The sequence below is a fragment of the Telopea speciosissima genome, chromosome 10 (genome assembly GCF_018873765.1).
Source record: "Telopea speciosissima isolate NSW1024214 ecotype Mountain lineage chromosome 10, Tspe_v1, whole genome shotgun sequence".
Taxonomy (NCBI): Eukaryota; Viridiplantae; Streptophyta; class Magnoliopsida; order Proteales; family Proteaceae; genus Telopea; species Telopea speciosissima.
The window spans coordinates 21,814,432-21,829,157 of NC_057925.1; the positions used below are offsets into that span (position 1 = coordinate 21,814,432).

Genomic DNA, 14,726 nt, shown 5'->3' on the forward strand with positions numbered 1-14,726 from the left:
TCATTTACCAGAATTTTATGAATTAATTAGCCACACTGCCAGCTGATCTATTCTTTCCTACTGCAGGTTCCTTTGGAAGTAGCGCCTCCCCTTGATCCTGGAAAGTTGAATGGAGTAAAGCTTAGCTTGTCTGGTGATCATCAGTTCATAAATGCTGGCCTTGCTGTTGCTCTTTGTAGATGCTGGCTTCGAAGTACAGGAAACTCAAAGGAACTTTTTGTAAGTGTTGGTTAACTTTGTTGACCCTGAATAATGGTTTGAAATTTTGGCAACTTATTTCGGTTTTGACATTGGTCGAAACAATATGGCATGCGAATTGAGGGCCTTCAATGCTTTGTTTTTTTCACCGAAATTGACCATATTTGCAATTTCGGCAGTATATTTCGTTTTCGACCAAGGTTGTAATCCCAGGTGAAAAGATCCTGAAGAAGACCCCGGAGCCACAGGAGTTCACAAATACCATGGGCCATAGCCCTAAACTCGGCCTCAACACTTAATCTAGCCACTACTGCCTGCTTCTTGCTTTGCCATGTGACTAGATTGCCACCAACAATAGTACAATATTCTGAGGTAGATCTTTTGTCGAGAGAACCAGCCCAATCAGCATCAGAGAAAGCTTCTATACGTAGGTGGTCATGAGGAGAAAAAAGAACACCTTTTCCAGGGGCCGACTTGAGATACCTAAAAATACGATTGTTGGGAGAACCAGCCCAATCAGCATCAGAGAAGGCTTCTATACGTAGATGGTCATGAGGAGAAAAAAGAACACCTTTTCGAGGAGCCGACTTAAGATACCTCAAAATTCGATACACAGACTCTAAATGCATGGAATGAGATCATGCGTATATTGACTAACCAGGCTGACCGCAAATGCAATATCTAGCCTAGTGTGAGAGAGATAAATCGATCTCCCAACCAATCTCTGATAGCGTCCTTTATCAACTGGCTCACCATCCTTACTTTTAAAATGGGAATTTGCCTCGAGTGGTGTATCAATTGGTTTGCAACCCAACATCCTTGTGTCAGATAAGAGGTCAAGTATATACTTCCGTTGGAAACGAAGATAACTTGAGCTGACCAAGCAACCTTAATCCCTAGAAGGTATTGCAACTTCCCTAGGTCTTTAATCTCAAACACTATGACTAAAAAGGTATCCAGACGAGCAATATCTGCAACATCACTCCCTGTAACCACGATGTCATCAACATATACAATGAGGACCGTAATGAGCTTTCTTGACCTTTTAATGAATAGAGTGTGTTCAGTGTTATTCTGTTTATAGCTAATATACACCATTGCTTTATGGAAGCGACCAAACCATGCTCGAGGAGATTGCTTCAAACCATACAAGTCTCACTTCAATTTACACACTTTGCCTTGGGTTTCCTGGTTAGAGAAACCAAGAGGGAAATTCATATATACCTCCTCGTTGAGTTCTCCATGGAGAAATACATTTTTCACATCAAGCTGTTGCAGTTCCCAAGCCAAGTTGACTGCACAAGAGAGAATCCCGAATGGTGTTCATTTTTGGAACTGGTACAAATGTTTCTTGGTAGTCAATGTCATATGTCTGTGTAAAATCCTTGGCAGCCAGCCTTGCTTTGTAGCTGTCCACCGGTCCATCCATCTTTTGTTTAACAATGAACACCCACTTGCAGACCACAAGTTTTTTTTTTTTTTTTCTCTGGAGGGAGAGATACCAAGTCCCACATGTCATTCTTCCCAAGAGCCCTCATCTCTTCAACCATAGCAGCCTTCCATTGTAAATCAGCTAAAGCTTCATGCCAACGTTTAGGGATAGAAACAAATGACAAGGAAGAAACAAAGGCACAGTTCGAAGTGAAAGGGAATCATATGAGACCACATTAGAAATAAGATACTGGGTACAAGTCCTAGGTGGTTTGCGAGTAGCAATAGACAAGTCAAGTGTAGGATCTTTAGTAGGAGTTGTGGGAAAAGAAGATTCACCAGGTGGAGACAAAGTAGGAAGGGCTTGGATTAGGAGGTAACGATTGGCTCGGCACAGTGGTAGTTGTAGCATCAACTTACTTATGTTGATGCTGAGAGCGAGAACCAACAAACCTTCAATGGAGTGGGCGGGCTACCCCTGAGCAGAAACCGTGGGCTCCCCGGGCTCTCCTGAGGAAACACTGTGTCCTTGTCCTCCTGAATAGCAAGGTTCTAAATCTCGGTTTTGACATTGGTTTCACCAACCAAAAACTGAGAGACCATATCTCAGTCAAAACCTAGGACTTTCTCCAGGCTGACTCGATCCTTGGTTTCGAGGCCCAGAAGTAATTTTTTTGCCCCAATTCTTGTTGTGCTGCCTATTTTGACATTTTGAACCCAATCCATGCATTAGTTTCACATAGAGAACACTAAAAATAATACTTGTGGTTTTGACCCAAGTATGATACTGTATATTGTTCATGGACATGGTATCGAAGAAGGTTTGACCGGAACATAACTCCTTCAATATAAATCAGATTTAAGCAATCTTGGATTTGTTTGAAAGCTTTGTTGGATATTGTATATTTTGGATTTGTTTAACCCGATCCTGGGTTTCGAGGCCCAGAAGTATGATACTGTATATTGTTTTGGTCAAACTTAATTTGGTGTGCACGAATGCTATTTAAAATCACTCTTAATGATAATATTATTTTAGACATTAAACCAAATGAATATTTTATTGCGCTTTTGGTTTTTAGCAATGTTTTACCATATTAAGATTTATGGAATTTATAGATTTGAGAAAACCCCAACATTTAAAAGTTGAAAATTGCACCTACCGCCGAAAATCCAGTTGTTGTTCTTGAACTGGGGGGGTTGACATTTTATCCGTTTGGAATTTGATTCTTTAACTATTTTATTGGATTCAAATAGGGGGTATTTGCTTATTTATGAATAATATCTGAAGTAAATCAAAAGATTTACTCAAATGATATTAGGCATAAATAAGTGTTTGTCCTGGTTTCTGGCATAAATAAATGTTTGTTCTGGTTTTGAGCCAGGTTTCCTCAAGTTTCGATAGGCATAATTATCGAAACTTGTGAAATTACCAACATCTCGATCAAACTGTTCAAAACCCATCGAAACATGTGACTTATTAAACTTCACCCATATCTTGTCTCGGTTCTTGTGAAACCGAGATTTAGAACCATGCTGAATAGTATTATCTCCCTCAAGGGGCAAGGGACTTTCCATTGTTTCCATGCGACTTTCCATTGGGACAATCAGAAGCACATCTTCCCGTAGAGAGGACTCCCCCTGAAGAGATGCGGAGGGTGAGAAAGAAAGAGAGAGAGGCGGAGGCGAGGTGGCACTAGGATTAAGTGGTGGTGGCAGCTATAGGCATTAGGGCGTGGATCTCGAGGGTGATCCTAGCTTTGATACCATGATGGAATTCTGGGAATAATGACTTGTGACTTTATGATCACAACCCTACTTTATTTATAATTGATGAGAGAATGTTTATGAATAGGTACAAGTACAAGAAAACCCCTGAAAAAATTAAAGACCAAACTACCCTTGTACCCATGTTACAATAGTTACTTTTTTCTTAAAGTTTCTATTTTTTTGTTCTTTTACATATTATAAGAGGGAAAGGGGTGCCAACGAATTGAGTTATTGAGAAATTAGGTTTTCCCCTCTTTGGGTCGGTGGTGATATTGTTCCTTGGACTGTGGTGATGCAGCTCTAGCCCTACTATGGTGAAGCAATAGGTTGGGATTGGTGGTGAATCCATTCTTGCAGGGCAGGTGGTGGAGCCTTGGTCATATCTCTTTTATTTGTACTTTCATATGTAAAAAGAAAATAGTGTTAAAAAATTCTGTTCAATATGTGATCCTGTTGCAATTGATCTCCCACTAGTTCTTCCCTGGTTTGTGGTCGATTTTGCATTAAGATTGAGCCAAGCTTTGGGGGTTGATAGTTGAAGATCCCTATAATGATCATACTCTTCCTAGAGACCAATGATAGTACTATAAAATTCAAAAATAGGTCTATCCCCTTGCTTCATTGTAATGATCTTCTGGAGAAGTTGATATACCTTAGCCGAGTCACCAACTCAGTCAAAAGTTTTGGAAATACTATCCCAGATATCCTTAGCAGTTTCCTTTCTCATAAATCTCCTCCCAATCTCAGGCTTCATATAGAAGATAAGCCAAGTCATAACCGTAGAGTTCTCTGTCTCCCATTTTGGATATGTTGGGTCATTTGGATGGGGGGCTTCATGGTGCATGTAACATACCCTAGCTCCCCGTACTCTGAAGGGTAAGCTTCACAAAATGTGCCCAGTACAAGTAATTGGTGTAGTACAACTTCACAATGGAAATCTGGGTATTTGAGTTTTCAAAAACCATTTAAGTAGGAGGAGCACTACTCGAAACAACCTTTGTCGATTCACTCATCCCAAACATAATGAAGAAATACACTTACAAAGTAGGGGTAACACCCAAAATCAAATGGGGAGTATATTCTCAACCCAAAATAATCCTTTCAAACACTGGTAAACAAAGTTGAGCAAGTAAACAAAGCAAACAACTCAAAGAAATTCAACTCCACCACATCCCTCAAGGTATAGCTTCATCACACAACAACTTGAGACGCTCAAACATCATACCTCACCAACACCAAGCAGATGGAAGCATCACATACCCACATAATAGGCAAAACAGAGAAAAACTGGGACTGGCGGTACAATATAATCCAAGAGAAAGATGAGTTGTGGAGCAACAACTCTTAAAAACATGAAACAAGACCATGGGGGATTGAAGTACACCCTAGGGAGATCCAAAAGAGTTCAACTCCAGCTCCAATACTAGCCGGACGAGAGAGAGAGATTGGCTGGTTTTGCTTGATTTGAGCTCCAAGTGCCTATTTCTTCAAATGAGATCCTCTTTTGGTGTCTCCATGGTCTTCATTCATGCTTCTTGCAAGATTTCTTCAAACATTTCACATAATAGTCCCTTCCTTGGAACCCCTTTGTAACCTAGGGTTCCAAAGAGAAGAAAAAAAGGAACAAGAAGGTAACTCAACTCACAAACCAACAAAGTGAGCTTTGATACCAAGTTGGAAGTTAAAGAATGGAAGAGAACATGGAGATAGATGAAAGTAGAAGATTGAAGAAGAGAGATGATGGTGGAATGTTGTGTTAGAGAAATGATCTCTACCACACTTATATTACTTCACTAACATAACATATAGAATTACATACAACTCCCTAGGGAGGTAAAAGGTAAAAAGGATAAATACAATGTAAGACAATAACTACCTAAACTGGTTCCCAAAGTATTCTTAATACATAACTCTTAACAGTTTATGCCATTATGTATCGCTAATGCACTAGACTCTCTAATGATGCATAGAGAATCACTTATTTTATTGATAGATATTAGATATTTCATAGTATTAATTTTAGACCATATAACCAATATGGTGAGCCAAAATGATATTAGAAATTATAAATATGAATTTGTGAAGTATTAAATTAGCGGTCGCATACAATTACAATACTAAAACAAATCAAGACGATATTAATGAAACAAATCAAAATACAATTCACTTTATTTTAAGTATAAAAAAAGTCTCTTTTTAATATTAATATTAGTGGCCAACTATGTATAATAAATAAGGTAAAAAAGCAGGCACCTACACAAGATAATTATGCAATCAATTATAGCTGTCATCTTAATACCAGCCAAAACTGGGGGGGAAAAATCAAATACTTTGGAGTGAGACAAGGCTTAATACAAGATTTTATTAATCCAATATCTTGAAAAATTATAGGAAGTTTCTGAAAAAGAAAATGAAAGCCTAGAAAAATGGAGAACTGATAAGAAAATGGAACTAACTAGAGGATGATAATTTATGTTTATTAATTACCAAGTTTATTAAATAGAAGGAATAGCCACATATTGTTACAGCTACACCAACAAGGAGGCCAAATATTGTCAGTTCAACTAGCCTTAACACAATCCTGAAGTCCTTTTTGTAGTCAACGGGGACTCATAAGCTGAGGGCCCATTTAGTACACGGGAGAAAAAAAGAAGGGACTTATTGTACTTGAGGAGGTATTCAGTATATCTTTCTTCAGGTCTTATTCCTACAATAAATATTGGGTTAAGTCTTGGCTAAAGGCCCTAATAATGACTGTTCAGTTGGGTCACCCTGAGTCAGCTTGTCAATTTGTCAGAGGTTGCGTATTTTCTGTGGAACATGTTATCTCAAACAAAACTGGTGGGCATACTTTTCTGTTCCACAGGCTAGTGTCTGTGAAGGTTTAGTCATGAAATGAGATAAGCATCTGAATGATCGTTTGATAAATTTGCCATCAACAACCCAATATGTTGTCAGGGTCTTACTGAGTACAACAACCTTATTATATTTTGTACCCTTGCATGATTGACCTCATTGTGGTAATGAGGAGTCGTTGGGAATGTTCCTTCTTGAGGAAGCTGTTAGTTGTTATTTATGGAACGTTCCATATCTAATAACTGCCTAACATATGTAGATCTCAAATCAGGAAAGCAGCTCATCAGATCTGCCAGTGGAATTTCTCAGAGGTCTTTCAACTGCATACCTTTCTGGACGGGCTCAGGTTGTTCATGATATTATTGAAGAAATTTCTTGTGGAAATCTGATTTTTTACTTGGATGGTGCTCACAGTCCTGAGAGTATAGAAGTTTGTGCACAGTGGTTCTCCAGTACTGTAAAAGAAGACAATATATCTTCTGGGAATGAAAAAGTGAAAGAATTGTGGAGTAATTGTGCTGCTCAAAACGGAAAACAGAATTTTGTTGGATCAGAGAGAACCTCAGAGCAGGTAATGTCCCCAATCAAATGCTCTGTGGTAGTAATTGTACTCATGGACATCTTCCTATTTTCTACAAAGCTTCTTTTATTTTCCTTTTACATACACAGTTCAAACTTTCTCTTTAGGTTCTTCTATTTAATTGCATGGACGTGAGAGACCCTCAAGTTCTGCTTCCACAGCTTGTCAATACTTGTGCTTCCTCCGGTACTTCCTCACAACATATAAATAGTAGTATAATGATTTTCCATTCTTGGACTGACATTGTCTCCTAAATCTTTTCTTTGAACAAAGACCCTTTTGATGCTTAATGATCTCCTGCTTTAGCTCTCCCCCTCTCCCCTTTCTCCTCTTTTTATAAAAAAAGGTGTACCCAGTGCACAAGGCTCCCGCCACTGCAGGGTCTGGGGAGAGAGTTGAGATCCCATTCTCGTACGAGAATGCCTGTGAGGCACATAGATGGCATCCACACCAAGTGGGTCCCACGTGGTGGATGCCATTTGTGCGCCTCACTGGCGTTCTCCTACGTTCTTGTACGAGAATGGGAACCCGCCGCTTGGGGAGAGTGATAATGTACACAGCCTTACTCCAGCTTTCGCTGAGTGTCTGTTTCCAGACTTGAACCCGAGACCACTTGGTCACAATGGAGCAACCTTACCTTTCTCCTCTTTTTATATAAAAGATTATTTATATTGTGCTGAGAAATGATGTTGGTTTCTGTTCTTACTTGGCCAGGTATTCATTTTTCTAAAGCTCTTTTTGTTCCAAGTATGTCAACATATAACAAGGTCACCTCTGGTGATACTGTCATGCCCACAGATTGTTCTAATAAAGACTTGTCATGGCAATTCACCCTCCAGAGAATTTGGGAGAAGATAATGCATGGGAAAGGTGAAGGCAGTACTCTTTTTGATACAATACTTGCAATTTTATCTGTTGCCTTTGGAAATAGTTATACTGCATGGTGATGATCAATATAATATCTTTTGGTTGAAAAGTTGGCCTTGTGCCAGGAATATTTTTGCCAACCTGAGAAAATCTTTTTGGGGATATCAAGAGTAGCTTAAAAATCCACAGAATATGTTCTCTGACATATCCTTAGGACCTATTTTAGATTTTGTGGTTTATGGAGGCTTGACTAGAACTGAAGATGATAAATATTAATCTGGCTAATAGCTGCCAACAGAATAGGTTTTAACTTTTGGTTTTTGCTTTTAGTATTAAGGGGACATGGATTAGATGCCCCCCCTCCCCCTAAAGTGTTATGTGCTTTTCAAACCAAACAGATTATAGGAGGTACTCAAAAAAGCAAGATCTTTGACTGTTTCCTTGTTCTTCCTTCCAAACATACAATTGAAGCACAATCATGACTATCCTTGTTAGAAAGGTAACCATCCTAGTTTGCTACATTGTTCTTCATATTATTTATTCATTTACTTTCTATGAATAATTAGGATGAATGGCAGTCTGCAAGCTTGAAGAGAATTTCCCAACTTATAGAAGGGACTTACTTGGCATGATCTGTAGGACTTTCTTGGAGAAGGTCCATCTGTTAGAGTTTGTGTAAGAAGAGTACTTTAGGAACAAGTCTTTTGTCTAGTTGCCTTATATTGTATTTTCTCCTCTTTTTTTTTTTTAAAAAATCTTTTTTACCTTTTACCTCCCTGGGAGGTGGATGTAATATCTTTCTTATTGTCAATGAATTAATATAGCTGTATGGAGAATACTCTCCAATACAACACATTACCACCAAATCTTCTTCTCCTCTATTCTCTTGTCTTGATCTTCTTCTCCTCCTTCCCTCTTCCTCCTTCAACTTCTTCTCCTTCTCTTACTTGTATTCACAACCTAAAACCCAACTTGGTATCAGAGCTCTCAGGTTTGAGAGTTGTATTCCTCTTCTTGCTTCTTTTTTTTTCCCCCCTCTTTGGAATCCGAGGGCACAAGGGATTCCAAGGAGGAGGCTGCTATGTGAAACACTTGAAGAAGTATGAAATAGGTTTCATACAACCTATTTAGATGTTTGAAGTTGATATTTGAGCTTTATTGAAGCTCACATGAAGATTTGAAGCCCACCAAGCTGCTCCTAGGGTTATCGCTAACTCCCTATTGCAGGCTTTCTTTCTCTTTTGGCATGTGTTTGGGCTTGGGAATGGAGAATCGCCCAAGGTTGCTTGTTATGCTCCATATGTCCTTATTTGTTGATTGAAGAAGTTGTTAAAGCATAGCTACTTCTCGTGGGCTCTGCCAGATAAAACCGATACTGTCTTTTTTCCTTTCTCCTGCATTTGGAATGCAATGTGTGACTTCCTTGGTTGAGAAATGGTTCTGGAATGCTTTGTTTGGAGTCTTTGAGTTGGTTTGAGTTGGTGCTACTCCTTGGAGAGTATTAGAGTGGAGTCTATCAAAGTTGGTACTTGTTTTCTCCTTGGCTGGGACTCTTTTCTTGTATTGGGTTGCATATTTGGGTTGAGTGTGTACTGTCCACTTGGTTTGGATACCTTTGTTTATGGTCAAGTGCCGTTTTTTCTACAATATGGCGGATTCAGATATCTTTGGGCTTGGTTCAGCTGATTCACAGCCTACTCTAGTAGCCCCTCAGTTAGTTTTTGTTGGAAGAGAAGATGAGAGAAAGAGTTTAGAGCTTAAATGCTTGGATATTCTATTAGACCATCCAATCTTCTGTTTATAATAGAAGCCTCAAAGAGGAAAATTACACTGGTACCCTTACTATGGCTAAAAGGAAAAAATACATAGTGAAGTACCCAGTATACCCCCACGGTATACACCATACAATTTAACACTTCCCCTCAAGTTGGAGCATAGATATCTATCATGCCCAACTTAGAAACAAAAGGATGAAACAGTTTTCCACTCAATCCTTTAGTGAACACATCAACGAGCTGATCTTGAAACTTCACGAAGGGAATACAAACAAGGCCACTCTCAAGCTTTTCTTTAATAAAATGTCTATCAATCTCCACATGTTTAGTACAATCATGCTGGACTGGGTTGTGGGCTATGCTGACTACAGCCTTATTGTCACAGTATAGCATCATGGGAAGAGAAATAGGAACACCAATGTCTTGAAGTAGCCCCCGAAGCCATAATAACTCACAAATACTTTGGGCCATTGCACGAAATTCAGCCTTGACGCTTGATCTAGCCGCCACATTTTGCTTCTTGATGCGCCATGTGACTAGATTACCACCAACAAAAGTACAATACCCTGTAACAGACTTGCGATTAGGAGAGCCAGCCCAATCAGGATTCGTATAAGTTTCAACTCGAAAGTGATCATGTGGAGATAGGAGAATTCCCTTTCCTGGTGCTGACTTCAAGTATCAAAGAATGCGAAGAACAACCTCCATATGAGTGGAATAGGGATCATGCATGAACTAGTTTACTAGGCTCACAGCATAGGCAATGTCTGGCCGTATGTGAGATAGGTAGATCAGCTTACCTACCAACCTCTGATAACGACCTTTGTCAACTGGTTCTCCATCACATTCCTTTAAATTGGTGTTAGCCTCTAAAGAGGTTTCACTGGGATGGCAACCCAGCAACCCCGTCCTTGATAGAAGGTCTAGGATGTATTTTCTTTGGGAAAGATATATGCCTTTTGATGATCTGGCAACTTCAATCCCGAGAAAATACCTTAGTTGTCCCAGACCCTTGATCTCAAACTCACGTCCGAGAAACTCCTTGAGACGATTCATCTCTTCCCTGTCATTCTCAGTCAAAACTATATCATCAACATATACAATAAGAATTGTAACCTTGTTGCCATGGCGCTTGATGAACAAACTATGATCAGCATTGCTCTGTTTGAACCCCACAAAGGTCATAGCCTTATGAAATCTGCCTAACCAAGCTCTAGGAGACTGTTTGAGACCATATAGAGCACCCCTCAACTTACATACTTTGCCACTGGTTGTGTCAGATGAGAACCCAGGAGGAACTTCCATGTACACCTCTTCATCAAGCTCTCCTTGAAGGAAAGCATTCTTCATATCAAGTTGTTGTAGATCCCACCCTAGATTCATAGCACAAGACAACGGAACTCTCACTGTATTCAGCTTGGCAACTGGGGCAAAGGTTTCCTAGTAATCAATCCCATAGGTTTGAGTGAACCCTTTAGCCACAAGTCTTGCCTTATATATATCTATGCTGTCATCAACTTTCTGTTTGACCAAACACCCACTTGCACCCAACTGGTTTCTTTCCTGGAGGAAGAGCTACAATATCCCATGTGTTATTTTTTTTAAAAGCCTTCATTTCTTCTACCATGGCTGCTTTCCACTTTGAATCTGCAAGAGCCTCCTGCCAATTGTGTGGAATGCCAACAGAGGAAAGAGAAAAAACAAAAGTATGATAGGAAGTAGATAATGTATCATAAGAGACAACATGAGATATGGGGTGTTGAGTACAAGACCTAGTACCCTTACGGTGAGCAATAGGTAAATCAAGATCAAGAGAAGGTTGAGGAGAAGAGGGATTACCAGTGGAGCTCGGATCTGGTTCAGGGGATTCCAACTGAACAGGTTCAGGTGCTGTTGTGGTGGAGATCTCAACTTGGTTTGTCTTTGACTGCTTTCTATGAAAGACTGAGGTTGGGAACATCAATCAGCCTCAACCTTTTAACCTGAGAAGTAGACTCCCTCTGTGTTGAAATATTAGTGTCCACAACATTGTCACCATGGACAGGCAAGGGTGAAGGAACACAAATAGGGAGAAAAGGTTCTTGGACAGCCACATCTTCACTATTACACTCCCCCTGAAGAGGTGGCGAAGAATAATAGGGAATTGACCAAGCCTAAGATATCCTTATCCTGTTATATGTTATTGTTGATGTATACATTAACTTTGCCCTTCCCTACTAGTTCGAGCTTTTAGGTGAAACGGTAGCGAACATGGTATCAAGGCAGGGAGGTCGAGTGTTCGACTCCTTGGAAGTGCATCGGAAGAGTTTTCCCAACATTTCTTGTCCCTTGCTGCTGCATGAAGGAAATGCCACGTTAGCTTGTTAGTGAACAAGGTATCAGAGCAGGGAGGTCGAGTGTCCGATTCCTGGGAAGTGCATCGGAAGAGTTTTCCCAACATTTCTTCTCGGTATCAGAGCAGGGAAGTCGAGTGTTCAACTCCTAGGAAGTGCAGCGTCAATGTATACATCAACAATTATATATGTAAATTCTAGATGTAGAACAAATCATAAGCAGTTTAAGGCAAAAAGCGATGCCAAAGTGAGGAGGCAATGTAGTGCAAGGCACCTAGTGCTAGCCAAGGCCAGCTCCCGATTGAAGCAGTACTCTATTTTCTTGAGTAACATAAAAAATATGTTTTGTATCACTTAGAACTTTGAAATGAACATAAAATTTATTAGAAGTAAATGATGTACAACTAATAAAGACTAAAACTAGTTATGAAATTATGTCAAAAATCAATAATAATAATACTGCACAAGTAATCAATGTGGTCAGACCTCCATAATTAAAATACTAATAGAGTGTTCTTAGCCTCTCTTCAACTGAACAGAACAGTTCTTAGAGGCTACGCCAGTTGTTCAAACTGGGCTTAGCCATTGCTTGATCATTTGTGATCTGCTAAAAAAGAACCGGGGAGGGGGGAGGGATGTTCATATGTTAAAACTTCACCTGCCCCCCTTCTTTATAATCTTCACATGAAGCACCACTGCACTTCCTTGCAGTATTCTCTTTCACCATAGATATGGTTGGTGAAAGCCTCAAAATATGCTTTGCCATTTCCTAGCGCGTCTTCGTTTTATGAATTGATTATTTCACAGAGAGTCATACACAGACGCATAAATGCACCTAATCTACATGAAATAACAAGCTGCATGTCACATAAACAAGAAAAAATAGATTCCTAAGCCAAAGGAACCCCAAAGGCACCAAAGAAAACTGGGTGTTTGACTCGTCTGGGTGCGCGTCCAGGCCCCAGGCCCTAGCCTTGCCTCTTCAAGCTCTCTTTTTAACAACACTGATGACTGATCATAAGCAGAATTCAGGGGATTGTTTCTGATTGAGCACTCATGAATAAGGATCTAACAACCAGTTACATTGTTTTGTTTGCTGTTCCCTATCAGATGCTACCCTTGAAGATAACCCCAAGAAGTATAACCGAGAATCCTTAACATTTGATGGATCCCTCTATGGAGATTTTCCTCAGAAATGCAATACTTCAGAGGGACATTTCACCTGCAGTGCCGTGATTCCATCATTGCCATTGGCAATAAAATGGTTAAGAGACTCTGTTAAGGAAAACCCTTCTGTAAGAGTTCAGGTAAAATTGAAATCTGAAGATTTGAATCTCTGTTTGATTATATGTAATCTTTTTTTTTTCCAAACTTGGGAAAATCTGCTGTTAATAGCAGACAGATGGATGTACCTTCATTTATCAACTTTATTTGACAAGGACTCTGTTGTAAGTATGCTGACATGGTGTGAGCTGGTCAGAAGTAGTCCGCAGCCAAGCATGTGGCACGTCAGGCTGGACTGTGTAATGCACTTATGCTTGGGCTGGGCTGAAAGGAGCTCGGGCCAGCCTGGACTTAACATGCACAACTTAATATAAGTTTTTTTTTCTTGGTATATTTATTGTGAAAAAGAAAGGATAAATGTTTGTGTTGAAAGGTAAAAATAATTGAATTCAATACAATGTAGGAAACAATATATCTCTGCCTAATTATTCATGCCTCAGTGTGCTAGTTATTTTTCTTCTTAGGAAAAGTTGAATGGGTGCAAGTCCGGCAAAGTTGCACAAAGGTGTAGCTCCACCAGCTGTATCTGTCACATGACAGGTCAGTTGGGGCCAAACTTTAGCGAGAAGTAGGTCCCACTCTCCCCTACTCGTGCCAAATTTGAGTCTAATTACTCTACAAGTGCCAAAACAAAGCAAAGAAATTGGTCAAGATACACAGATCTTTGAACAATTCTTGACTGCTGAAATTACAAGGGAAAATGTGCACTATGAGGTGGTCTTACAATTGAATTAGGAACCCAAATTTTACACCTGACCTTACATGGTGTTCTCTTCCTATTCAACAGTTAGGATTTATCCAGTTACCATGCCACAGGCAAGAATAGGGTGCAAGAGCTGCATTTCCCATCTTCTCTGCTTGACTTGCATCCATTTTGTCAACAATTTTGTACGTTCCTCATTTCTATGATATATATGATATTAGATTTTCTCTTTGGAACCTGCAGGTTCTTGTAACTGGTTCCTTGCATCTAGTTGGAGATGTATTGAAGCTCTTGAGGAGGTGATGTAAGTTAAAAGCAGTTACTTTAAAATTTATCCATATTCATTCTCTTGGCACCTTGAACAGCGTCAGGCCTACATTGTTTAAAGCACGCAAGGTTCATTACATTGCTGGCTACACAAATAATGATTGTCCAATGTGATTTCTTATGTAATTTAACATTGTTGTATTATTAGAGTATAACTCAAATGGAGACTCCCAACTTATTCACGATGTGACTCTTTTGCGAGATCTTTTGTTTTAGTATTGTGAATGATTTATGGGTAGCGCACCCATACAAGATAGATGGACGGATATCTAGTTCTGCCACATGGTAGGTTGGATACTGTTAAAAATTTGTTGCAGGTATGCACCAAAGCCCCATGTTCACATGTCAAGCTTTAGCCCAAATGGAGTTGGCTAGCAACACAAATCACAAAAAATCCACAACTATGTTCAGAGGGTGCATGGGATTACAGAGGGGTGCATTAATATTCATAGAAGGGTAAATGATTGAATTCGAGTCTCAAATTATATATGTTTCCACTTCAGCCTTCGACGTGGCACAACTAGGTATGCCCACCCAAAAAATCTTTTGCCTGTTGGAATTGAAATAGGATGAATGATGAATATTTAGGATAAATCCATGACTAC

At 39.6% G+C, this 14,726-nt stretch overlaps 1 protein-coding gene across 1 annotated transcript in view; it reads left to right on the forward strand.

Moving 5' to 3' along the window:
- LOC122642817 (folylpolyglutamate synthase-like) overlaps positions 1-14,304 on the forward strand; it is a 72,861-nt gene extending 58,557 nt beyond the window's left edge. The window contains exons 12-17 of the mRNA XM_043836417.1: positions 67-219; positions 6,512-6,823; positions 6,940-7,018; positions 7,547-7,702; positions 12,918-13,114; positions 14,038-14,304. Of these exons, the coding sequence (XP_043692352.1) occupies positions 67-219; positions 6,512-6,823; positions 6,940-7,018; positions 7,547-7,702; positions 12,918-13,114; positions 14,038-14,097 (957 nt within the window). The 3' untranslated portion in view covers positions 14,098-14,304. The remainder of the gene's footprint in view (positions 1-66; positions 220-6,511; positions 6,824-6,939; positions 7,019-7,546; positions 7,703-12,917; positions 13,115-14,037) is intronic.
- The last annotated feature ends 422 nt before the right edge of the window (positions 14,305-14,726 follow it).